This window comes from Kogia breviceps, chromosome 5 (genome assembly GCF_026419965.1).
Source record: "Kogia breviceps isolate mKogBre1 chromosome 5, mKogBre1 haplotype 1, whole genome shotgun sequence".
Lineage (NCBI taxonomy): Eukaryota > Metazoa > Chordata > Mammalia > Artiodactyla > Physeteridae > Kogia > Kogia breviceps.
In genome coordinates this window covers 30,020,821-30,046,315 of record NC_081314.1, presented here as the reverse complement: position 1 = coordinate 30,046,315, position 25,495 = coordinate 30,020,821, and the positions used below count along the sequence as shown (strand labels likewise).

Sequence of the window (25,495 nt, the reverse complement as noted above, 5' to 3'; positions counted from 1 at the left end):
GTAGTTACCGCTCCCCTTCCCGGGACCCGCACCTCAAGCCCGGGCTTCTCCCACCTCGCCCAGGGCGCGCGCCCAGGGCACCTGGCCGCCCCTCCCTCGGCTCAGCTCCCTCGCTCGCCCCCGCCCAGCGCGCCCGGCTCCGCGCCCACCCTCACGGCTTCCTCCCCCGCCCTTGCCCATCCGGGAGGCGGGGCCCGAGCGAGCGCGGTGGCGTGGCCAATGGGCGCCCGTCTTACTCTGGCCTCTCCCCCGCGCGGCCGCCAATCGCGGCGGGCGGTGGTGGTAATATTGTGGAGTGGAGTTTGGATGCCGCGGCTGCCGCGGGCTGGAGCGGGGCGGCCGCGGGGGCTGCCCGGCTGTCTCGGGAAGGGGGCGTGAGGCGGCAGCGGCTGCGGAGACAGCGGAGGGAAAAAGGAAGAAAGGAAGGAGGAGGGCGGGGAGTCCTCGAGGAGGAGGTGGGATCCTCCGTTTCCTCACCTCTCGGCTGCGGAGGGCGGCGGGGAGGCGGCGCCGCCCCCTGCCCGCGGACTCTTCAGCTCACTGCCGCCGACCCGCCGCCTCCGGGCGCAGGCGAGGCTCCTGGGGCGGGAGCGGTGGCCGGGCGGCGCCGACCGCCATGGCGTTCCTCAAACTCCGAGACCAGGTAGGCGAGGGGCGGCAGGCCCGGAGGTGGGAGGGAAGGCGGGAGGAAGGAGGGGCCGGCGGTGTGGGCCGCTGGGCGCCCGCTCGGCGGGGCGGTGCGAGGGAGGCGGGGGCGCCTCGGGGGTCGCGGCGGCCCGCCTGTCAGCGCAGCCCAGCCGGGGGAGCCCACGTGCTGCCTCCGGCGGGGCGGGTCCGCGCTCGCGCCGGGCGCCCGCGTCCGGGTCCGGGTCCGCGCCTCCTCTACAGGTGAGGCCGGGGCCTAACAGGTGGCTTCCCGCAGCCGGGCGGGGCGCTGCCGGCGGCCGTGACCGAGGGTCACGACCTTGCTGGTTTGTTGGCGTCGCCGGGTATTTCGAGGCCGACTCTCTGGGTCAAAGTAGATTTTGCTCAGGGAGTAGTTATTCAACGTGCAAGTTCCCACACTTGTTTTCTTTTGACATCTTGTGCACCATCTTGGTTACTTTTCTTGACTCAGGAAGAGCTGATACAAGAATACCTGAAGTGCGGTAAAGTGTCATGACTCTTGGATTGAGGAAATATTTTGTGTCTAGAAACGAAATCGCAACTGTATCAGAATGACTTGTACACCTGAAAACGTGGAACGATGGGTAACAAGGCTTTCAGGCGATGCAGAGGTTTCCAAACATCTGAATCTCTCCTTGAAGGAAAAGGGAAATTAACGTGTGAAATATACCGAATCGCAGTAGACTCCTTAGTGCTGAGAAGTTATCTTTGCCATTTGTTTTTCTGAACAGAAGATAGTGAACAGATTTGAAGGGAAGGTAATTGCATGTATTGGGAAACTATTCCGAAAGTGAGTTCCCCTTTTGAAAAACAGTGGGGGAAAAACTTGAGATATATTTTTCAGTGTTGTCTCTTAGTGAATATTGTACCTTAAATTCTGAATCTAAGTAGTGTCATTTCATAAGTGACTTTTCTGTTTAGGCTGATGGCTGAACTTCTGTATCATTTGGTATCAGGAAGTTTTTAGTTGGTGTTAACATCATCAGGACATGATACTTTGAAAAACTCTAGTGTTTAGTCAAGCTTATACTTTGTATTTCAAATTGTGGAACTGCATTGTACAGTATGATAGCCACTAGCCACATGTGGCAACTTAAATTTAAATTAATTTTATTATTTATTTATTTACTTTTTTGTTTTTGGCTGCGTTGGGTCTTTGTTGCTGTGTGCCAGCTTTCTCTATTTGAGGCGAGAGGGGTTTGCTCTTCATTGCGGTGCACGGGCTTCTCATTGCAGTGGGGTTTTTTTTGTTGCGGAGCACGGGCTCTAGGTGCGCGGGCTTCAGTAGTTGTGGCTCTCGGGCTCTAGAGCGCAGGCTCAGTAGTTGTGCACGGGCTGAGTTGCTCCTTGGCATGTGGGATCTTCCTGGACCAGGCCTCAAACCCGTGTCCTCTGCATTGGCAGGCGGATTCTTAATCACTGCACCACCAAGGAAGTCCCTAAATTAACTTTAATTTTAAATAAAATAAATTCAGTTCTTCATTCCTGCTAGCCACATTTCAGGTGCTCCGTAGCCCTACGTGGCTCTTGATTATGGTATTGGACAATACAGGTGTGGATCATCTGTATCATCAGAAAGTTCTGTGGGGCAGCACTATTAAAGAATAACAAGTAAAGCATAAATCAATTCCTGTACAGTTAACGCACGTTGTACTCTCAGTGGTGTGTAACTCAAGATCCAGGGTCTCCACTAATCTTTACCAATATAATGGCACCTTGTGGTTCCATAACTTATAGTTGAGGTAACAATTTTTGTTTTGTTTCTCATCTTACACTTTTGAAGAAAGTTATTTGGATTATGTGTGTTAGAAATTTGGTGAACTTTTGGGAGAGCATCTCATTTTATTCACCATCAGGTTTAAACAGAAACAGGATTGTATTTTCAGTTGGACCTAAAATCCAATTGCACCTTTGCATTTGTGTACTTAGAAATTGCAGTTGTGAAACAATTGTGATGCTACTCCAGTTTTATATAATATCTATTAATACTTGGTGGTAAGGATGATATGTAAAATGTCACCTGTAAACTTGAAGGTATTTGGGCAAGTTAATGAAGTGGTATGGCTCGGGGCGGGGGGAAAGAAGCTTGGGGTTTACCTCTAATAAACTACTAAGTAATTGACTCATTTGGTCTTTCTTTTGGAAGACATATAGAAATGAGTTTGTTTTTGCCTGGAAGGGAATAGCTGCTTTTAGAAGTCATCTTATGTGTTGATATTTTATTAGCTGTTAAAAGCGATGGTACAAATGAAATGGAATGCAAATACTATTTTAACCTTTCCCATCTACAGGACAGGCAGTTCAGCTAGACGAATTATTATTATTATTATTATTTTTAAATAAATTTATTTATTTATTTTTGGCTGTGTTGGGTCTTCGTTTCTGTGCGAGGGCTTTCTCTAGTTGTGGCAAGCGGGGGCCACTCTTCATCGCGGTGCGCGGGTCTCTCGTTGCGGAGCACAGGCTCCAGACGCGCAGGCCCAGTTGCTCCGCGGCATGTGGGATCTTCCCAGACCAGGGCTCGAACCCGTATCCCCTGCATTGGCAGTCAGATTCTCAACCAGTGCGCCACCAGGGAAGCCCAAAACGAATTATTTTATTTGGAGGAAAGGAGGAGATCTGTTTAAGTACAGAGAATTTTAAAGCTGAAAGGTAGTTGACATAGCATTTAGCTCAGTCCTCATTTACACTTGAGCTAGGAGGTAGTAGAATCTACTTTTCTGTGTTATTTCCATGTACACCCTGTATTTTGCTTTTTTCCATCTTTGTAAATACAGTCTATTACGTAGAAGCTAAACGTGGGTAGGGGTTGTTTTTCTTTGTGCACATAAGCATCAGGGGGGTTCTAGATGATTTAAACATAAAATCACTGAGTAAATAAAGCAGTTTGTTTTCATATCCAATCAATGACAATGAGTAAGACAGCTTTCCCTCATTTTGTGCCAACACCAATATGGGGGTAAGAAGTTACTACTGTGCTATTCTCTATTAGTAGGTGAAAATAACTTTCAGTTGTAAATGAAATGAAAAGAATTTGTTTCCTGTTTGTAGGAAACGTCCCTGGATCTTTTTCCCCCCACATAAAAGTGTTTATAACAGCAGGAATCTGTAACAGTTGCAGGGTTTTATTCAACAGGTGTCACTGTCAGGTTTTTTCTCTTTGCAGTTACTAAAAATGTAATCATACATGGTTACACTTAAAATTTATTTTCGGGCTTTATTGAGATATTATTAATCTATAACATATGTAAGTTTAAGGTGTACAGCTTTGATTTTATGCATGTATATATTGTGAAATGCTTACCACAGTAAGTTAGTTAACATTTCCATCCCCTCATGTAATTACCATTTGTGTGTGTATGTATGTGTGTGTAGATAACATTTAAGATCTACTTCTCTTAGCAGCTTTCAATTATGTATATATAATAGACCATTGTTAATCATAGTCACCATGCTGTACATTAGATCCCCAGATCTACTCATTTTATAGCTGGACATTTGTACCCTTAGACCAGTTACAGGCTTACATTTTATCAGCAGTGATTCATAGTATACCCTAATAAGAAAGGTAGATGGTCTTTGTTTGGTTCAGGGGTAACAAACTCACACCTGGGGAGCTAAATGGCAGCTGATACTTGACTTCACTATCTAGCACACAATAGGGAGTGATGGAGATTATGGCAAATAGCAGGTATGTTAGCTGCTGCTCAGCTCCAGGCCATTGTTTCTGTGCAGGTGTGCCTAGTACTTTTAGAACTCCAGTTTTTTGTAGGAAGCCAGAAATACAGATTCTTATGAAAAATTTCTATTTATAAGTGTTGGCAAGTTGGTAGATAACATTGAGAAAAATTTAAAGCCGTGGTTTTAAAAAGGGGGACCAGTTTATAACTACTAATTTAGATCAGCTTGAGGAAACAAACTATTATAAAATTAGATTCCTATTAAAAAAGTTTTCTGTGAGATAAAATAGCCAAAATGGTCATAAACTTAAAAAAAAAAGAGATATAATTTGCATACCATGAAATTCACCCTTTTAAAATGTTCAGTAGTTTTTAGTATATTCACAAAATTGTACAACCATTACGACTATCTAATTCCAGAACATTTTCATCACCCCAAAAAGCTATTAGCCAGACTTCCCTGGTGGCGCAGTGGTTAAGAATCCACCTTTCAATGCAGGGGACCCGGGTTCGAGCCCTGGTCCTGGAAGATCCCACATGCCGTAGAGGAGCTAAGCCCGTGCACCACAACTACTGAGCCTGTGCTCTAGAGCCCATGCTCTGCAACAAGAGAAACCACTGCAATGAGAAGCCCGTGCGCAACAACGAAGACCCAACGCAGCCAAGAATAAATTAAAAAAGAAAAAGAAAAGTCTTTAAAAAAGCCATTAGCAGTCACTCCTTGTTCTCCCCTCCTCCTACCTCCTGGCAATCACTAATCTACTTTCTATCTCTATGAATTTTTCTGTTATATTTCATATAAATGAAATCATACAATATGTGGCCTTTTATGTCTGACTTGTTTCACTTGGCATAATACTTTTAGCATGAATCAATTAGAAACTTTTATATCATGTTTAAGACTTTCTAAAAAAACGTTCCTATACTTTTGTGCTGTTTTATTGCCTCTGGTAGTGTACATATGTATAGTCTGGATGTTGTTTTTTTCTGTTTTCTGGGTTGGTTTTATAACTCAAGTTAAACTTTGTTTGCAGTAGTACTAAAAGATAGTAGTTTTCACATTTGGATTATTTTTGTGTTAGAGCCATCTTTGTGTTCCCTCCTGGGTTAATGGTCATTAGGTATGAATTCTTGATATATTGAAGGTTTGTTTTTTGTTTTTTAACAAAGTTGGCATATCAACGAGTAGATACTATATGGATAAGAATAAATAAGTTCTCACTTGTCAAGCATTCACTAAGGGTAGAGCATTATTTGACTTTTCAGTAGGAAAAAAATCTAGATGATCCTTGAAAAATCTTATAATTGGGGATACAGAATGTATGAAATGCCCTAATAACACTGATGCCCATATGTTCAAGTATTCCATATCAAGTGTCTCCTTGCTTTGTGTTGTAGATTGTGGGGGACACAGGGTGCAGTAGTTACCGTCTCTGCCCCTAAGTCTTATTGGCTAGAAAATGAGCGAAGACATGCATAAATAAATGCACAGCATATGAGATGCTTCACATGAAAAGGTTTATAGAAGTTGAGGAAAAACATGGAGCATATTCTTTGGAAATGTAACTAATATATAATTCAGGAATAAGTGTGTTCTATGTTTCTTGACCTTTTTTTTTTTTGAATACTTTGTATGATATAGTGTAGAACATGGACTGCCCCGTAAGAGATGGAGATAACATGATTCCGAATTCAGAAACGATCAGATGATCTGATTGTAGGCAGAGGGAAACCCTCATGGCAAGGGAGGTATTTTAGGTCCACAGAAAGGGTTTGTTGAGAGCAAACATTTGGGCAGGAAAGCAACAAGAGGGAACCCAGAAGGCAAGCCAGAAAAAGAGGATGGCATATTTCTGTTGGGATAGTTAGGAGATAGACCTGATTGGTGGGTGTAGTTGGAAAGGACTGGAGGTAGATTAGTTGAATTAACAGTGACTACATTATGAAGTACTTGGAATACAATGTTAAGAAGTTTGGACGGATCGGTAGGTGATGGGAAGTCTAAGCTAGGCTGTGAAGAGCTTCAGGGGGAATGTGCATATATGTACTTTTCTCAAGAGGGTTCATAGGTTTTATTAGATCTTCTGAGGGGCCCATGACACCCCAAAGTTAAATAACCACTACATTACAGGTTTTAGAAGAGTAGATTATAAAAGACAAATAGGGACACCCAAGACTGGTTAGGTGGTTACTGCTGTAATTCAGAACATATGTAAAACCTTTTAATTTAGTATAAACTGAGTATATTAATTACTAAGCCAAAGTTTGAATGGAAATAAGTACATCTTTAAAGGATCCTTATAGCTGTAATAATGACTCACTTATGTGTACAATTATGTCTTATAGTCATATAACAATTGATAATTTTTTTGTTGCATAGTCCCCCTAGGGTCAATCACACATTAAAATGCAATTGAACATTGATTATGGTAGTGAAAAAAAAGCAGATAATCCAAGTAGTTAGGTTTGGGTTATATTAGGTTTTTCGGCATTTTATTTCCTTTTCGTTTTTCTAGTCTAATGTAAAATTCATATACCTGGATTAGACTGAGATGCCACTGGAAAATGTTCTGTGCCTGGAGAAAATAGTTTAGGATTAAGCCTTTTTGTTCTGGATAATGTATCCTGTGGAGAGTTCACATCAAGCCAATCACTGAGTAATACTTCTAATTTAAAATGAAAATTAATGAAATTTCCAGTTAATTAAACCAATAATGTTTTAAAGTGTTACACTATGTTGTACACGATGATTAAAGTTCTCAAGTACTTTAGGTTTGATTTCTACTCCTGTCCCTAGCCCCAGTTCTTCGTTATTAGTATTAAGGGATTCATCTACCTTTCTTATGGGATACTGATTTTAAGAAAAGTTGCCAGGATTCTTTGTGTATACTGGTTGTCATACAAAGCAAAGTCTGTATAGAATTACTACTCCCACAGCTAAAGTTCACTTTTGCACAGTAAATTTAAGTTCAGATTCTTTTTTTTTTTTTTTTTTTTTGCGGTACGCGGCCCTCTCACCATTGTGGCCTTTTCCGTTGCGGAGCACAGGCTCCGGACACGCAGGCTCAGCGGCCATGGCTCACGGGCCCAGCCGCTCTGCGTGTGGGATCTTCCCGGACCAGGGCACGAACCCGTGTCCCCTGCGTCAGCAGGCGGACTCTCAACCACTGCGCCACCAGGGAAGCCCTAAGTTCAGATTCTTAATTGGTGATGGTTTCATCTTTGATTTATTATAAAGTTAAAGGTATGTCTTTTCTACTCTTGCGGATTTAAGGTCACAGATAATATTAAAGCATGCAACACAGGACAAGATATTTAAAAAGGGAAATTAGGAAGCAGTTGTTTCTGACACAAGTACTTGTTCTGCAAGCCTAGAATGCAAGTTTTTACAGTTGAACACTACATTTTTAAAAAAATAAATTATTTATTTTTGGCTGCATTGGGTCTTTCTTGCTATGTGCTGGCTTTCTCTAGTTGTGGTGAGCAGGGGCTACTCTTCGTTGCTGTGCGCGGGCTTCTCATTGCAGTGGCTTCTCTTGTTGCGGAGCACAGGCTCTAGGCGCACGGGCTTCAGTAGTTGAGGCACGTGGGCTCCAGTATTTGTGGCTAAAGGGCTCTAGAGCGCAGGCTCAGTAGTTGTGGCGCACGGGCTTACCTCCTCCACGGCATGTGGGATCTTCCCGGACCAGGTCTCAAACCCGTGTCCCCTGCATTGGCAGGCGGATTCTTAACCACTGCGCCACCAGGGAAGTCCCCTCTTTTCCTTTTGAGGGAACTCTTGGATTAAAAATGATGAAAGTCAGAAAGGACCTACTTAGCTATCTTCAGTATTGTGGGGTTTTGTTTGTTTGTTTGTTTGTTTGCGGTACACAGGCCTCTCACTGTTGTGGCCTCTCTCGTTGCAGAGCACAGGCTCCGGACGCGCAGGCTCAGTGGCCATGGCTCACGGGCCTAGCTGCTCCGCGGCATGTGGGATCCTCCCAGACCGGGGCGCTAACCCATGTCCCCTGCATTGGCAGGTGGAGTCTTAACCACTGTGCCATCAGGGAAGCCCCCAGTATTGTATTTTTATTGGTCTAAATTAATTAGGATAAAATCAGATAATTCGAACAGGACTTTTAAAGATTTTATGTATGTGTGTGGTGTGGATGTGTATGTAGATGGGTAAACAAAAGGCATCTATGTTGGATAGTTCTCTGAATGGTGAGACATTTCCCCCACTTTTTGAAAGCTTATATTCTAGGCAGTGTATAGTTCCAAGAGTGCCAGACTGGGTCATGCCAAGAGTGAGAATAATGTCCCTGGGAGAACTTTATAAACATTCACATCCTGGAGAAATGGAGTTAGTTGGACTTCAGAGTTAACAACAGCTGGCTTTTAAGGGATGTAAAAGCAAACTGCAGCATGAAGGGTGGGCAGTGGAGTTGAAGCCAGCTGAACAGATCGGAACAGCAGGTGTAGTATTAGTCACACAGAGCCAGTAAGTAGCCTAATCCAAGTTATAGGCAGGTAGTTAGAAACCAGCATGTCTGTTAGTTGAATGATTCAAATAGAGAGGTCTGGAATCGAGAGACTTCAGTAGATGAGGGCTGGGGGCTGTAACCTTGCAGACATTCTCATTTGATACTGTAGCGGGGACAACAGAGGGAACGTGGTGGGAGTATTTCCCAACTTAGAAACTAGTCCGGAGTTGTAAATGAAAAGATGATACAGGTGTATTATAGAAATGTTTTGGAAGATTGTGTATATGTTAAATAATGGTTAATCCACCTTGCTATTTTAAAGAAACTGTGAATTATTTTAAATAGCCTCTTAATAAACAACTTATTTTTAATATTTTATCATAAAGCTGAATTTATATATATCATTTTCACATAAATTTAGATGTACTGACTTGATTGCTTAACTATTACAAATGATCAGCAATCCATGGATTATTTTGTTTGTTCTGATGTATTACTGGTTTAGAACCTTCTGTGTTTTGGCTATTGAATTATTGCTTTTAAAATGTTGCTAATCAACCTGTATGTATTTTCTTTCCTTACTAGCAATGTTCCACCTATCTATGACTCCAGATTCTATTATAGTCAAAAGAACTCCTTACCTGCTCACTTTCTAGTTTCCTCAAAGTCTTGGAGCCACAGTTTTGAACTTGGAATTCCTTTTGTCTGACCATATCATCATTGCTTGTCCCCTTTTTTCACCCACAATGAAGCTGAACTTTGCTGTGTTGGAACCTACTTCACCTAGTTGGTTAAGTTCAATTTGGCCACAAACTGACCTCTTGAGAAGTCTTGACTTCCTGATTAGAGCAGTATTGGCTAGGATAGTGTTTTCTGAAGTGTGGGACACCTTTTTCTACTGCTGTGTTTCTTGAGATTTTATGGGGGTGACCTGTCTGCTTGGACTTCCAGGTGTTGACCCACATTTCCTTGCTTCTAGTCTACTCAGGACCGAGCCTGTTGTCCTGCTTCAGTCTCACTTTCCTCTGGCCTGTTTGGGGGTTTCCCAGCTCACTTCATTGTACCCTTTCGTATTAACCATCCCTACTCATCTTTCAGCTTTCATCTCTGTTTTTCCACCTCAACCTCCTTTCTTAAATCCTTTGCCACCCTCAGTTCCTAACTTACACACACCTCAGTCTCTTCCCCTTCATCTCTGTCTGCTGCCTCTTGGAATTTGTCCTTCCTTTCCGTCCCCACCCCTTCTCAGGCTATGCCTTCTTCTCAGCAGGCCTTGACTCTCAGTGGGCACTTTACCCACACTTCCTCCCATTGGAGCTGTTAATGTCAGTCTTACGTTCTTATCCTCTACCTTTTCTACTCCTGTCTGTAGCCCCAGTATTACCCTCTCAGGTTATGCCTTCATTCTTTCCTGTGGCTTTGTTGGGCAAAAGAAGCAAATGACTTAAAGAAAAGGTTAAGTAAATATTAGTAGATGTCATTCATGGATATGGAAAAACAGTTATGATAGTCTTAATTGAATGTCTGCAATGCTGGAACATATACTTTTAATTCTGGCTCATTTATTCCCTCTGTGACCTTGGGCAAGTTATTTCACTTAAGTTTGTGTTTCCTCGCCTAGAAAAGGGAGGTAGATGTGTCTAGCTTGCTGATTGTTGAATTAAATGAGAGTGTGTAAAACCCCTGGCACATAATTGGCATTTGATAAATGGCAGCCACTATTGTATTGAAATACTTTGGCTTGGGACTTAGTTCTTCCACTTTCTTACTGTATGACCTTGGGCAAAGAAACTAAATCTGAGCTGGAGTTTGTTTTTAACATCTTTTTTGAGATATAATTCACAAAACCTGTACATTAAAATAATTTAATAATGTATAATTTAAATAATGTATAATTCAATGTGGTTTTTTGTTTTGTTTTTAATAAACTCACAGGGTTGTGCAGCTATCAACTACAATCTAATTTTGGAGTATTTATCACCTCAAAAAGAAGCCCTGTGCCAATGAGCAGTTACTCCCATTACTCCTAACCTCCCCTTCTTTCTCTTAACCTTAGGCAACCACTAATTTACAGGTATACCTCAGAGATATTGCAGGTTTGGTTCCAGACCACCACAATAAAGCAAATATTGCAATAAAACAAGTCATGTGAATTGTTTGGTTTCCCAGTGCATGTAAAAGTTATGTTTACACTGTACTGTAGTGTATTAAGTGTGCAACAGCATTATGTCTTAAAAAAACACAATGTACATACCTTAATTTAAAAATACTTTATTGCTTAAAAATGTGAACCATCATTTGACAATGCAGGGTTGCCACAAATCTTCAATTTGTGTAGATGTGTGTTTTAATTTCGCTTGGGAAGATTTGTATGAGTTGCTGAATTGTATGGTAAGCTTCTGTTTAATGTTTTAAGAACAGCCAAGCTCTGTCATCCCTTTTGTGTGTTGGTGGGTTTGGCTTGCTAATATTTTATCTCTCTCTTCTTGTGATGTCTTTTTCTTTGGTATGAGGGTAATGTTGGTCTCACAGAATGAGCTGGGAAGTGTTCTCTTCTGTCTTTTAGAAGAGTTTGTGAAGGATTTGTAATATTTCTTTAAATGTTTGGTAGAATTCACCAGTGAAGCTGTGTGGGCCAGGCCTTTTCTTCATGATAAACTTTTAAATTAGTAGTTCTGTTTCTTCACTTGTTATAGGTCTCTTCAGATTTTCTGTTTCCTCTTGAGTCAGTTTTGGTAATTTGTGTCTTTCAGGGAATTTTTTCATTTTATCTAAGATATCTAATTTGTTAGCATAAACTTGTTAAAATATTCCTTCATAATCCTTTTAATTTCTCTAAGGTTGGTGGTGATGTACCCCTTTTTATTCCTGATTTTAGTAATTTGTCTTCATTATTCTTTCCTCAGTCTAGTTAAAGGTTTGTCAGTTTTATTGGTCTTTTCAAAGAACCAGTTTTTGGTTTTATTGATTTTTTTCTCCCTATTTTTATCTTTTCTATGGTATTGATTTTTTTTTCCCCTCTAACATAATTTCTTTCCCTCTGCTTACTTTGGATTTAGTTTGCTTTTTTCTGATTGCTTCAGCTGGAAGCTTACTTGAGGTCTTTCTTTTCTGATATCCGTGTGTACAGCTATAAATTTCCTAATTTTTTTTTTTTTTTTTTGCGGTACGCGGGCCTCTCACCGTTGTGGCCTCTCCCGTTGCGGAGCACAGGCTCCGGGCGCGCAGGCTCAGCGGCCATGGCTCACGGGCCCAGCCGCTCCGCGGCACGTGGAATCTTCCCGGACCGGGGCACGAACCCGTGTCCCCTGCATCGGCAGGCGGATTCTCAACCACTGCGCCACCAGGGAAGACCTAAATTTCCTTTTAAATAATACTGTGTTAACTATCCTATAAGTTTTGATATGTTTTGGTTTTGTTTTCAGTCAGTTCAAAATACATTCTAACTAAAAAGTTCCCTTGTGATTTTGTGCTTGACCCAAGTGTTCTTTGGAAGTGTCTTGTTTAATATCCAAACATTTGTGGATTTACCAAATTTTTTGGTTTTTTTCTAATTTAATTCCATTGTGATTGGGAAATATAATTTAAATTATTTGTCTTTTCAGTTCTTTTAAATTTGAGACTTTTAGTAGCTACTAAAAGTAGCTACTTCCTTGCAGGCATAAAATATTTACAAATTTGTGACAAGAGTTACACACAGTTTGTGGAGTGGGAACCATGGGAGCAGTCTGTGAAGTTCGTGAAGCATCCATTTGAGAACCACTGTTACAGAATGAACAGGTTGCTGCTGTGTGTGTGTGTGTGTGGAATGGAGTGTGTATTGAAACAATAGATAAACATCTTCTGGCACCTGACCATTTTTTCTGATTCTTAAAGGCTGGGTATATGTAAGTGGTACCTTTTAGTAGTTTTGATATGACAGAAGTGTTTGATCTTTTTCTTATTTGATACTCAAAACTTTATTTATTTATTTTTGAAGTATAGTTGATTTACAATGTGTTAGTTTCTGGTATACAGCAAAGTGATATATATATGTTCTTTTCCATTATGGTTTATCACAGGATATTGAGTATAGTTCCCTGTGCTATACAGTAGGACCTTGTGGTTTATCTGTTTTATATATAGTAGTGTGTATCTGTTAATCCCAAACTCTCAATTTGTCCCTCCCCCACCTCCTTTCCCCTTTGGTGTAACCATAAGTTTGTTTTTTTAATTTATTGTATTGAAGTAGAGTTGATGTACAGTGTTGTGTTAATATCAGAGAGTGATTCAGTTACACCTATATATACATTTTTTTCATATTCTTTTTCATTATGGTTTATCATAGGATATTTAATATAGTTCCCTGTGCTATACAGTAGGTCCTTGTTGTTTATCCATTCTATATATGTAATAGTTCGCATCCATAAGTTTGTTTTCTATGTCTGAGTCTGTTTCATAAATAAGTTCATTTGTGTCATATTTTAGATTCCACATATAAGTGATATCATATGGTATTTGTCTTTCTCTTTCTGACTTACTTCACTTAGTATGTTAATCTCCTGGTCCATCCATGTTGATGCAAATGGCATTATTTCATTTCTTTTTTATGGCTAATATTCCACACCTTTACCCATTCATTTGTTGATGGAAATAGTGCTGCTATGAACATAGGGGTGCATGTATCTTTTTGAATTATAGTTTTCTTCAGATGTATGCCCAGGAGTAGGATTGCTGGATCATATGGCAACACTAGTTTTAGTTTTTTAAGGACTCTCCATACTGTTCTCCATAGTGGCTGTACCAATTTACATTCCCACCAACAGTGTAAGAGGGTTCCCTTTTCTTCATACTCACGACTTTTTAACCATAGAAAGGATATATGAGGTTTTTGTTTTGATTGTTATTTTTTAGGTTTTTTTGTTCTGTTGTTTGTTTTTGCTTCTTAGGAAAAATTGAAGAGCAGAAAACTTACTTATTCCAGGTTTTTGGTACCAGTTTTTCACAGAAATATAAAATGAGAGGAAGAGAGTCTCCTCCCTCAGTCTTGCCATATTTTGTTGTGAACAATCCTTGTGACTGTCAACTTGTCAGTGGATGTTTTTTTCCTTTGAATAACTTCTGCAGGAGGCAACCTTTTTTTGGGACTATTCTCTGTTATTGCCTGCGTTTGCGTTTAGGAGTGCAGGATCTTTCTCCCCCATTTATAAAATCATTAAACTGAACCATTTTCAAAAGTTTGACGTAGTGTTTTCATTGAACTCATGGAAGTTAGAATTGAAGCTGTGAGAGAATTTACCTATTTAGTCTTGAGCTTATAATTTCCCGAAGAGTAAGGGCCACAGTTTGCCCAGTACTAAACATGTAACAAGAAATTTAGGCGTGTAATTTATATCATAGGCTTCCTGAATACTAAAATGCAAAAGAAACATTTTCACCTATGGCATTCAATACTTTGATACTATCTACTGATACTGATGAGAATGCAGGAAATTGGTTCCATTATACTGTTTTATTTCCCTGGGGTTCTATCTGAAATAATTCTCTTTATATGATTATATTTATGGTCTGTCTCCCTCTACTGGAATGTGAACTCTAAGAGGGCAGGGACTGTGTCTGTTACTTACTGCTGTATCCCCATCATCTACAATAATTCTTTGCATATAGTGGACATTCAGATAATTGCTGGATGAGTAAAGAATTCTGATTAGGTGTATCTGAGACGGGACCCTGATACCTATATATTTTTAAAAAAGCATCTCCGGTTATTTTGATATGCACTCCCAAGGCTGAGAAACACTGGCCTATTTTCCTTCTCTGACATGCAGTAATGTGCATAAGGTACAGAAGATACACACACACACACACACACACACACACACACACACACACACATATATATATATGTATATCCTTACTGAAAGATCATTATTAGAGGCGTTCTCCACTCTTGAAATTGGGAAAACCTGACTGAGTTCCCTAGAAAGAAGAGTTTAATTCAGTATTGTTTTCCAAGTATTGCTTGCAGATAAGACTCAGAATGGACAGTTGCTTTCCACCATCAGATAATTAAATTTAGGAGTGGTGAGAAGAAAGAGCTAGAATGGAATTTATTACCCCTCCACCCCCCATTTTTAACAACAGCAACAAAAGGCAAAGTCAGGCTTCCTAGATGACTTCTCCCAAACAGTGATTTTCAGTGGTGGGGGATGGGATTTCTCTAATGACTGGGGACATTTTTTGATTGTCATAACTGGGGAGGGGGAAAGGATACTACTGGCATGTATTGGATAGAGGCCAGGGGTGGTGCTAAACATTCTACAGTGAACTGGAAGACATGCACCCCCAACAAAGAACCACCTGCTCTACAGTGTCAGTGTTGCAGAGGTTGAGAAACCCTGCTTAATTTAAACAAGCCACTTGAAGAAAGCATTAGTAGTTAATGTTGAATTTGGCAGTTATGAATGCATGGAGCCTGTGTGTGTGCCTGTGTGTGCGCGCGCATGCACACATACCCGTTTTTGGCTCTGGGCAAAACTGAATGTCTGTGTAGAGAAACCTGTATGTACGTACAGGAAGACCTTGTTTTATCGTACTTTTCTTTGCTTTACTGCGCTTCCCATATATTCCGTGCAACCCTGTGTCAGGCAAGTCTGTTGGCGCTATTTTTCCAACAGCGTTTGTTCACTTGGTGTCTCTGAGTCACATTTTGGTAATTCTTGCAATATTTCAAACTTTTTCATTATTTTATTTGTGATGGTTATCTGTCATCAGTGATCTTTGATGTTATTGTAACTGTTTTGGGGTGCCATGAACCGTGCCCGTATCAGACAGTGAACTTAATCCATAAATGTGTGTGTTCTGACTGCTCTCTCGCCCTCTCCTCTGGCCTCCTTGTTCCCTGAGACACAACAATACTGAAATTAGGCCAATTAATAAATAGCCCTACTAATGGTCTCTAAGTACTTATTGAAATGAAGAGTCACACAACTCTCACTTTAAAGCTAGAAATGATTAAGCTTAGTGAGGAAGGCATGTCAACAGCCCAGATAGGCCGAAGGCTAGGCCCTTTGAAGCAATTAGCCAAGTTGTGAATGAATGCAAAGGAAAAGTTCTTGAAGGAAATTAAAAGTGCTACTCCAGTGAACACATGAATGATAAGAAAGCAAAACAGTCTTATTGTTCATATGGGAAAGTTTATTTTTTTTTAAATTGAAGTGTAGTTGATATACAGTATAAGTTTCAGTCAACATAGTGATTCAGAATTTTTAAAGGTTATACTCTATTTTACAGTAATTATAAAATATTGGTTATAGTCCCTGTGTTTTACAGTATATCCTTGTAGCTTATTTATTTTATTTATAGTAGTTTGTACTTCCTGACATAGAGAAAGTTTTAGTGGTCTGGATGGAAGGTCAAACCAGCCACCACATTCCCTTAAACCAAAGTCTAATCCAGAGCAAGGCCCTAACTCTTCAATTCTGTGAAGGCTGAGAGAGGTGAGGAACTGCAGAAGAAAAGTTTGAAGCTTAGCAGAGGTTGGTTCATGAGGTTTAAGGCAAGAAGCCATCTCCATAACATGAAAGTGCAAGGTGAAGCAGTGAGTGCTCACGTAGAAGCTGCCACAAATTATCTAGAAGATTTAGCTAAGGTAATGAAGGAAGCTACACTGAACAATAGATTTTTGATGTAGGTGAGCAGCGTTCAGTTAGAAGAAGATGCCATCTAGGACTTCATAGCTGGAGATGAGAAGTCAGTGCCTGGCTTCAGAGCCTCAAAGGATAGGCTGACTCTTATTAGGGGCTAATGCAGCTGGTGACTAAGTTGAAGCCAGTGCTTGGATTCTGAAAATCCTGGGGACCTTAAGAATTATGCTCTCTACTCTGCCTGTCTTCCATAAATGGAACAACAAAGGCTGAATGACAGCACATCTGTTTAAAACATGGCTTACTGAATATTTTAAGCCTACTGTTGAGACCTGTTCCTCAGAAGAAAAGGTTCAAGATGACTGCTCATTGACAATGCACCTAGTCACCCAAGCGCTCTGAGGGAAATGTATCAATACAGTGAGATTCGTGTTGTTTCCATACTTGTTAACACAGCATCCATTCTGCAGCTCAAGGAATAATTTTGCCTTTCAAGTCTTATTATTTAAGAAATACATTTTTTAAGGCTATAGGTGCCATAGATAGAGATTCCTCTGATGCCTGTGAGCAAGTTGAAAACCTGCAAAGGATTCACCATTCTAGATGACGTTAAGAACATTCATGATTCAGGGGAAGAGGTCAAAACATCAACATAGACAGAAGTTTGGAAGAAGTTGGTTCCAACCCTCATGGATGACTTTTAGGGGTTCAAGACTTCAGTAGAGGGAACAACTGCAGATGTGGTGGAAACAGCAAGAGAACGAGAATTAGACGTGGAGCCTGAAGATGTGGCTGAATTGCTGTAATCTCATGATAAATCTTTTAACAGATGAGTTACTTACTATTTATGGGTGAGCAGAGAAAGTGGTTTTTTGAGATGAAATCTCCTGGTGAAGAAGTTGTGAAGTTTGAAATATTGAAAGTATATAAACAATTTTTCACTTTTAATTTTGAATAATGCACCAACATAAATAACCCTCATTAAACAAAACTTTTTGAGGTCCTCAATAATTTAAATGTGTAAAGGGGTCCTGAGGCCAACAATTTTTGGACAGATGGTGTCCTGAGATTGGTTCTTCAGACACTGTTGAACCTATGTTTGTGTCTCTTGTTGGTTTAGGCTTCCATAGACTAGAAGATTTAATTCCTTGGGCTTTGATAGAAAGTTCTGGCTTTTTATTTTGACCTGAGTATGTTTTTAATGTGTAAAATATATAGCAGAATTTTCAAAGGTTAAATTTTGAGTTCATAGGGCTACAAAAGCATTACTTGTAGATTAGATGAGTGGAGAATTATATCTGGAAGAATGACAAAAATAATCACAGGAAATGGTAAATTATTTTGGAAAGATTACAATAGACAAATAATTGTGGAAAAAGTATCATTTTATGAGAGTCTTATAGAAAAATTATGAATAGGTTTAGCAAACACCTTAAGTATAAGAGACTGCATCCTCGTAAAAAAGGGGATATGATAGGAGCATTTTAATTATTAACACACACACTAGAGCTTTATCTAACCATAAAGAAAGAATAGGCTTTCTGTTCCTTAAACACTGAAAATAAGCTCTGTAGGTTTGAGTGAATTTAACATAGTAACTATGTTACTATGTTAAAGGCAACATTTAGGAGAACCATACTGAAAGTGATTAAGAGGAAAAGAGACTTTCCATAGATATTTTCTTATCTATATAAAATAATTAGCATTACTCTGATTTATTAGAGGCCTGGTCTTAGTTAAGCCTTTGTAAAGGGTAAGTTTGTCTTGTGACCTAAACAGTATCTTTGGGCTCAATGAATAAGTGTTGCGTGGTGTGCAAAGCTGTGGAAGATCCAGAAGAAATCAGGGAGAAAAACTTGTCAAGAGTTGAGTTAAAAACTTAAAGACAGTGATCTTTTCCCCCTAGATATTAATATTTTGGTTAACCTGATTTTGTAAATGTTATTTTTCTATGTAGCATTTTAATCCCTACTAGGCTTCTAATCCTTTGAAGTGACCCATAGTCATTGCATAGTGGGGATTAGGAACTAGATTGTTAGGCAAGACCACAATTTGTTTTTTTCTCAAATTCTAATACAAATAATACTTTAGCATTAATACTTGTATACTTAATTTTCACTAGTTAAATGTGAGGAAGTTCTATCTTTAAAAACTTGCCTTGAAAAAGAGTTTTTTCCTCATCACCAAGGTACTTTTTTTGAAAAGTTTAAGTAGATATAGTTACCTTTTAAAATACCTTGTTAAACTTTTTTTTAGATCAAATGATTTAAACTTATATTCCTATTCTATGTGAACAATAACATGATATATTTAGGGGCACAGGTCTTTGTAAATGTTTTCCTGTGTGTGATAGAATTCATCAGAATACTATTTTACCACTGGTGTTTAAAAAATTTCTCATTCTAAATTATTCTAAACTCCTGTTCATTTATATAAAAGCAAAAAATTATTTTTCTATTCATTTTTTATTATGGTAAAATTAACATACATAAAATTTGTCATTTTAATCATCTTAAGGTGTATGATTCAGTGACATTAAATACATTCACATTGTTGTGCAACCGTCACCACCACCCATCCATCTCCAGAACTTTTTTTATCTTCACACATTGAAATTGTGTATGTATTAAACATTAACTCCCTATACCATTTATCCCCCACCTCTTACAAACACAAGACATCATTCTGCTTCCTATAAGTGGATCATACAATATTTGTCCTTTTGTGATTGACTTATTTTACTTAGTATAATGTCTTCAAGTTTCATCCATGTTGTAGCATGTGGCAAAATATCTTTTTTAAGGCTGAATAACATTCCATTGTATGTGTATGCCACATTTTAAAAATTCATTAGTCCATCCACAGACAGTTGGATTGCTTTCTAAGTGTCCATTAGGCTCTTGTGAGTAATGGTACTGTGAACATGGGTATGTACGTACCTGTTTGAGACCCTACTTTCAGTTCATTTGGATATATTCCCAGACGTGGAATTGCTGGATCATATGGTAATTCTGTGTTTAATTCTTTGAGGAAATGCCATATTGTAATTGTGCATTGATGGCTATGTCATTTTACATTCTCACCAACAACACATAAGAGTTTCAATTTCTTTGCACCTCACCAACATTTGTTATTTTCTGCCTGTTTTTCTGTTTTCTTTATAACAGCCATTCTGATATGTGTTATTTTGCAGTTTTGATTTGTATTTTCACAATGATTAATGATATTAAGCATCTTTTCATGTGCTTATTGCCATTTGTATATCTTTGGGGAAATGTCCATTTTTTAATTGGGTTGTTTTCATTTGTTACTGGTTTGTAGTTCTTTATTCTGGATATTAATCCTTCATCAGACACATGATTTCCAAATATTTTCTCCCATTCTGTAGGTTACCTTTTCACTGCATTTATAGTGTCCTTTCATGCACAAAAGCTTTTAGTTTTTAGTGGTTTTTTTTTGCGGTACGCAGGCCTCTCACTGTTGTGGCCTCTCCCGTTGCGGAGCACAGGCCCCGGACACACAGGCTCAGTGGCCATGGCTCACGGGCCTAGCCGCTCTGTGGCACATGGGATCCTCCCGGACTGGGATACGAACCCGCGTCCCCTGCATCAGCAGGCAGACTCTCAACCACTGCGCCACCAAGGAAGCCCAAAGCTTTTAGTTTTTATTAAGTTCAGTTTATCTACTTTTTCTTTTGTTGCCTGTGCTTTTGGTGTCATGTCCAAGAAATCATTGTTAAATTCAGTGTCATGAAGCTTTTCCCATTTTCTTCTAATAGTTTTATAATTTTAGCTCTTGTGTTTAGGTCTTTCATCCATTTGAGCTGATTTTTGTATATGGTGTAAGGTAAGGGTCAACTTCATTTTTTTGCACATGGTTATCCAGTTTTTCCAAAACCATTTGTTGAAAAGACTGTCCTTTCTCCTATTGAATGCTCTTAGGACCCTTGTTGAAATCTGTGGACCATGTATATGTGAGAGTTTATTTCTGGGCTTTGTTCTGTTTCATTGGTCTATATGTTTGTCTTTACGGCACCTCCACACTGTTTTGATTACTGTAGCTTTGTAGTAAGTTTTGTTTTTGTTTTTTTTCTTTTTAAAAAATTTTATTTATTTTATTTTTGGCTGTGTTGTGTCTTCGTTGCTGCACACGGGCTTTTCTCTGGATGTGGCGAGCAGGGGCTACTCTTCATTGTGGTGCACAGGCTTCTCATTGTGGTGGCTTCTCTTGTTGCGGAGCACGGGCTCTAGCCACGTGGGCTTCAGTAGTTGTGGCACACAGGCTTAGTAGTTGTGGCTCACAGGCTTAGTTGCTCCGCGGCATGTGGGGTCTTCCCGGACCAGGACTTGAACCCATGTCTCCTGCATTAGTGGGCGGATTCTTAACCACTGTGCCACCAGGGAAGGCCTGTTTTTTTCTTAATTTCTTTGTTTTTCGCTGCATGGGGTCTTCATTGTTGCATGTGGGCTTTCTCTAGTTGTGGTGAGCAGGGGCTACTCTTCATTTTGGTGCGTGTGCTTCTCATTGCAGTGGCTTCGCTTGTTGTGGAGCACAGGCTTTAGGCCACAGGCTTCGGTAGTTGTGGCATGTGGGCTCAGTAATTGTGGCACACAGGCTCTAGAGCTCAGGCTCAGTAGTTGTGGCTCATGGGTTTTGCTCCACGTCATGTGGCATCTTCCCGGACCAGGGCTTGAACCCATGTCCCCTGTGTTGGCCAGGTGGATTCTTAACCATTGCACCACGAGGGAAGTCCCTGTAGTAAGTTTTAAAGTAAGGAAATGTGAAACCTCCAAGTTTGTTCTTTTTTTTTTTTTTTTCAAGATTGTTTTGGCTATTCAGAGTTCCTTGAGATTCCATATGAATTTTAGGATGGATTTTTAATCTGTAAAAAGACATTGTTGGGATTTTGATAGGGATTATATTGAATCTGTAGATTACTGTGTGTATTATGGACATTTTAACAATATTAAGTCTTCCAATCCATTTCTTTGTTTCTTCTTTAATTTCTTTCAGCAATGTTTATAGTTTTCAGCATACAATTCTTTTGCCTCCTTGGTTAAGTTTGTTCCCAGGCATTTCATTCCTAATGCTGTTGTAAATGGAATTGTCTTCTTAATTCCCTTTTCAGTTTGTTAGAATATTAAAAAACCCTGATTTTTGTGTGTTAATTCTGTATTCTGCAACTTTGCTGAATTCATTTATTAGTTCTAATATTCTTTTTGTTTGTGGACTCTTTAGGGTTTTCTACATATAAGATTATGTTGTCTGTGAACAAAGGTAATTTTACTTCTTCCTTTCCAGTTTGGATATGTTTTCTTTTTCTTGCCTATTAGTTTTAATAGATGGAGAGATAAAATAGGAAATGGTATTAGATGATTTAGAAATCTGTTTATCTGAGCCTTTACTATGGAAAATGTATCTTGAAAGTTTTTCATGCTATTCCATGGAAACTGGGGAACTTAATTGATAAAGATAGTCTGCATTGCAAGGAAAATTTAACTCACAGCTTCTAGATTTATAATAGGTTTTTGTTTGTTTGTTTTTGTTGTTTGCTACCTCAGAAAGCCTAATCACAGATGCAGTTTTCTTCTAGTCCTTGACATCATGCATGCTTTTTGTTTTTTTCAGCTTGCTTTTGAAGGTAGTTGTTAGCATTTAATTATTCTTTGGAGTTTTGGTTTTTGTTGTTGTAGATATTTGTATAAGAGATGCCTGTAACCGACATTATAGATATATAAAATGTAAAGTCGTTAAAAACAGGTGGTACTCTGGAAATAAACTTTAATCATTTAGGTCAGATCTTAAGATGAGAGAGCTGAGGCCTGGAGAGGGTATTAACTTGTGCAAGATTATACAGTTATTATCAGAGTCAGGACTAAACCGTTTTGGTGATCTTTTTCTCATTCTTTCTGTCTACTTGAATCATTGATTACTGCAACAGCCTTTTAACTGTCTTTATGAACTTTAGACTCTTCCTTCAATTTCTTGCTACTGGATCCAAAGCATAATACTTCTAAAATATGAACAGTTATATCAGTGTATTAATTTTTTCAGTTATTAACCATTATCTTCAGGGTAACATTAGCATTAAATATAGCTAAGTCCATTACTTGGGTTGTCTGATTTAATACTTTGAACGGTTCTTTGCTGTTAATTATCCCAGTTTTATAGATGAGGAAATTGAGACCAGGACTGTCTAATATCAAAGTTTATGTTCCTAGGCACTATATTATTACAACTTAAGTAAGGCATTCAAGACTCCTTGTGTTGTTGCTCCTATCCACTTCTCTTTTGTTCAGTTGACATTTTAAACTGTAAATTCCTTGAATGCAGATATCATGTCCCAGACCAAGCAGTTGCCTGATACATAGCAAATATTTGGTAAACATTGAATAAATTTTAAGTAGTGAGTGAATGGCACAGGATAGTGAGCCTAGCCCAGTGTGAGAAGACATGAATATTACATCTGAAAGAAAAGATTCCTCTGACTGGCCATGGTCAGTAAAGGTCAGTCTTTGGGTTAAAGAACAAAATGAGGGAAATGAAATCCAGAGAGATGATTAAAGATAGCAACTATTTGTTCTTGACTTAAATTAATTATATCTTTGGGTTGTAAGAACTTGAAAATGAATTCTCTAAATAACTTTTTATGTTTTTAGGCCTGGTGGTGTTAAGGAGAGAGGCACCTGAAAACTTGAAACAGGGAAAGATTACTCTTTTTTTTTTTGGTGGTACGCGGGCCTCTTACTGTTGTGGCCTCTCCCATTGTGGGGCACAGGCTCCGGACGCACAGGCTCAGTGGCTGTGGCTCATGGGCCTAGCCACTCCGCGGCATGTGGGATCTTCCCGGACGGGGGCACGAACCTGTGTCCCCTGCATCAGCAGGTGGACTCTCAACCACTGCACCACCAGGGAAGCCCTACTCCATTTTTTAGAAAGGGGAAGAAGGAAGATTGTAGAGCTTGATGTGGCTCTCAGGTGAGATTCTAGAGTAGATTATTTAAAGAATTACTTGTTTCCAGGAGAGATGAAGTACTAAACATTAGGAATTAGCCTGAATTCATTAAAAACAAACCAAAACAGCCTAACTTTTGTTTTTGTGCGTGAAACCTCCTGTCTTCAGTGAATTGCACGAGATTTACAAATCACTCATATTTGCAGATGGCACAGATACAGGAGAGATAGTGTGTTAGCTGGGATGGGCTAGATTTTGCTGTAGTGATAACCTCTAAATCTCAGTGACTGAAAAAGTAAAAGAGATTAATTTATTGCTTATATCACATGCCTGTTCTCAGGTCAGCAGGGTTCTCTGCTTTGTGCTGTTCTCATGCAGGAACCCAGTCTGGAGTTTCTGCCTTCTGGAATGTTGCTTGTACTTGTGGTACCAGAGAGGGAACATGATGAATGTCATATCAGGCTTCAAAGCTTCGGTCACACATCACTTCAGCTCACTTTTAACTGATCAAAGCTGGGTGACCACACCCAGCCCGGGTGTTTGTGGGGTAGGGAAATATAATCCTACCATAATTTGGAAGGAAGGGACCCAGAAATATCACTGAACATCAGTGTTGACTCCCTGAGATAGTGAGCACTTTGGATGACAGGTTAAGGAACTAAGAGGATTGATCTTGGTAGGCTGATGTGATCAGCTGAATCAGACAAAGGGAAAGGGAAGGGGGAGAATGGTAGGAGCCTGTCCTTCCTTCCCAAAACTAATCCCAATAGAATACTGTTGATGGAAGGGGCTGAGGGGTGCAGCTTGCTAGCCTTATCAGCACATGTGGCACAAAGAAGTGTAGTGGTTGGTGCAAGGGAAATGACAAGGAGGCCTCGATTCTGACTTACTCCATATGCCCAACTTACCACATTTCTGGATATAGGTGCTTGTTCATATGGGAGATACACTTGAAATCATGTGATGTGGATGACTGAGGCAAATAGGAATGTGCAGCTGGGAAAATTCACCTGGGCAGGGGAGTGGGAGGCATCATGGCTGCCTCAAGTATTTGGAGGCCTGCCATGGGGAAGCAGGAATGGACTTTTATCATATGTCACACTAAGAATCTAGTGGATGAAAACTACAGAAAGTGATTTAAGCTCAGTGAAAGCAAGTTGCTAGTTTAGAGGTGGTGTAGAATACTTCTTCTGGGAAATAATCAGGCATCAGGTTGATTCCCCTGAAATTCTATGACTTTGAATGACAGAAGAATGCCTGTTTTATGCTCAGAACTTTCATAAACACTTAATATGAGTATGTAAACATTTATGTGATTATTTCTAACTTCACTGGTGAAAAAAGTGAGATATAATGAATTAGTGATCTAATAAAACATTTTTGTCTTTATGCCCATTATGTACTAGAACTCTGCTAGGAACTTTATGAATTTTTTTTTTTTTCTAAATCTTACGTTAGTCTCATTTTATACACGAGGAAGCTAATTCAGAGATAATAGCTTGCCCAAGGTTTATTCTGGTTAACTGGTCAGGTAAGGATTTTAACCGAGATCTCTTCAATTCCCAAAACTGCTTTATCTACTCTCTCACTCTAATAGTTATCTTGTGTTGCCCGCCTACCATGTTTGTGTCTCCTGGGAACAGTACCCCCTTATTTTGGGGTTCTGTCTGTCCATCTCTGTCCCTTACCACATAGTTCTAATGGGACTTCCCAGAGTCCTCACTACTTGGTCACTTGCCTGCCTCCCTTCACATGGGCCAGTCAGAATTCCCTGGGTGTTTTTAAGTGAAACCAGGAAGGAGACTCATCCCTCTGTGGTGATGCGTGTAGTAAGATGTAGTGTGTTAAGACCTGTCTGTGTTCATGTTCCTTGAAGGAAGCCAGTCTGCTTTGACAGGAGTGATGCCCACTGTAAGTCCCTGGTTCCAGTGGTTCCTGATGCTCAGCTGCTTTCCTGCCCTTGCTGTGTTTCAGTTATTCTACCCTTCTCCTATGTGAGACATCCCCAGTATCTGACATAATTCTTTTTTGCTCAAAGGGTTGGACCTTGAACAGTACTGGTCACTTTTGAGAGATGCAGTATGGCTGTGGGGCTGTGTGCTGGGC

At 39.8% G+C, this 25,495-nt stretch overlaps 1 protein-coding gene across 5 annotated transcripts in view; it reads left to right on the top strand.

Annotated features, from left to right (window-relative positions):
- Nucleotides 1-272: 272 nt before the first annotated feature.
- ANKRD28 (ankyrin repeat domain 28) overlaps nucleotides 273-25,495 on the top strand; it is a 177,374-nt gene continuing 152,151 nt past the window's right edge. For 2 of the 5 annotated variants that reach the window (XM_067033817.1, XM_067033816.1), the window contains exon 1: nucleotides 529-643. In XM_067033817.1, the coding sequence (XP_066889918.1) occupies nucleotides 617-643 (27 nt within the window). In that variant the 5' untranslated portion in view covers nucleotides 529-616. Of the gene's footprint in view, nucleotides 644-25,495 lie in introns of all 5 variants that reach the window. The other 3 variants (XM_059065502.2, XM_067033818.1, XM_067033819.1) reach the window with 3 other exon arrangements.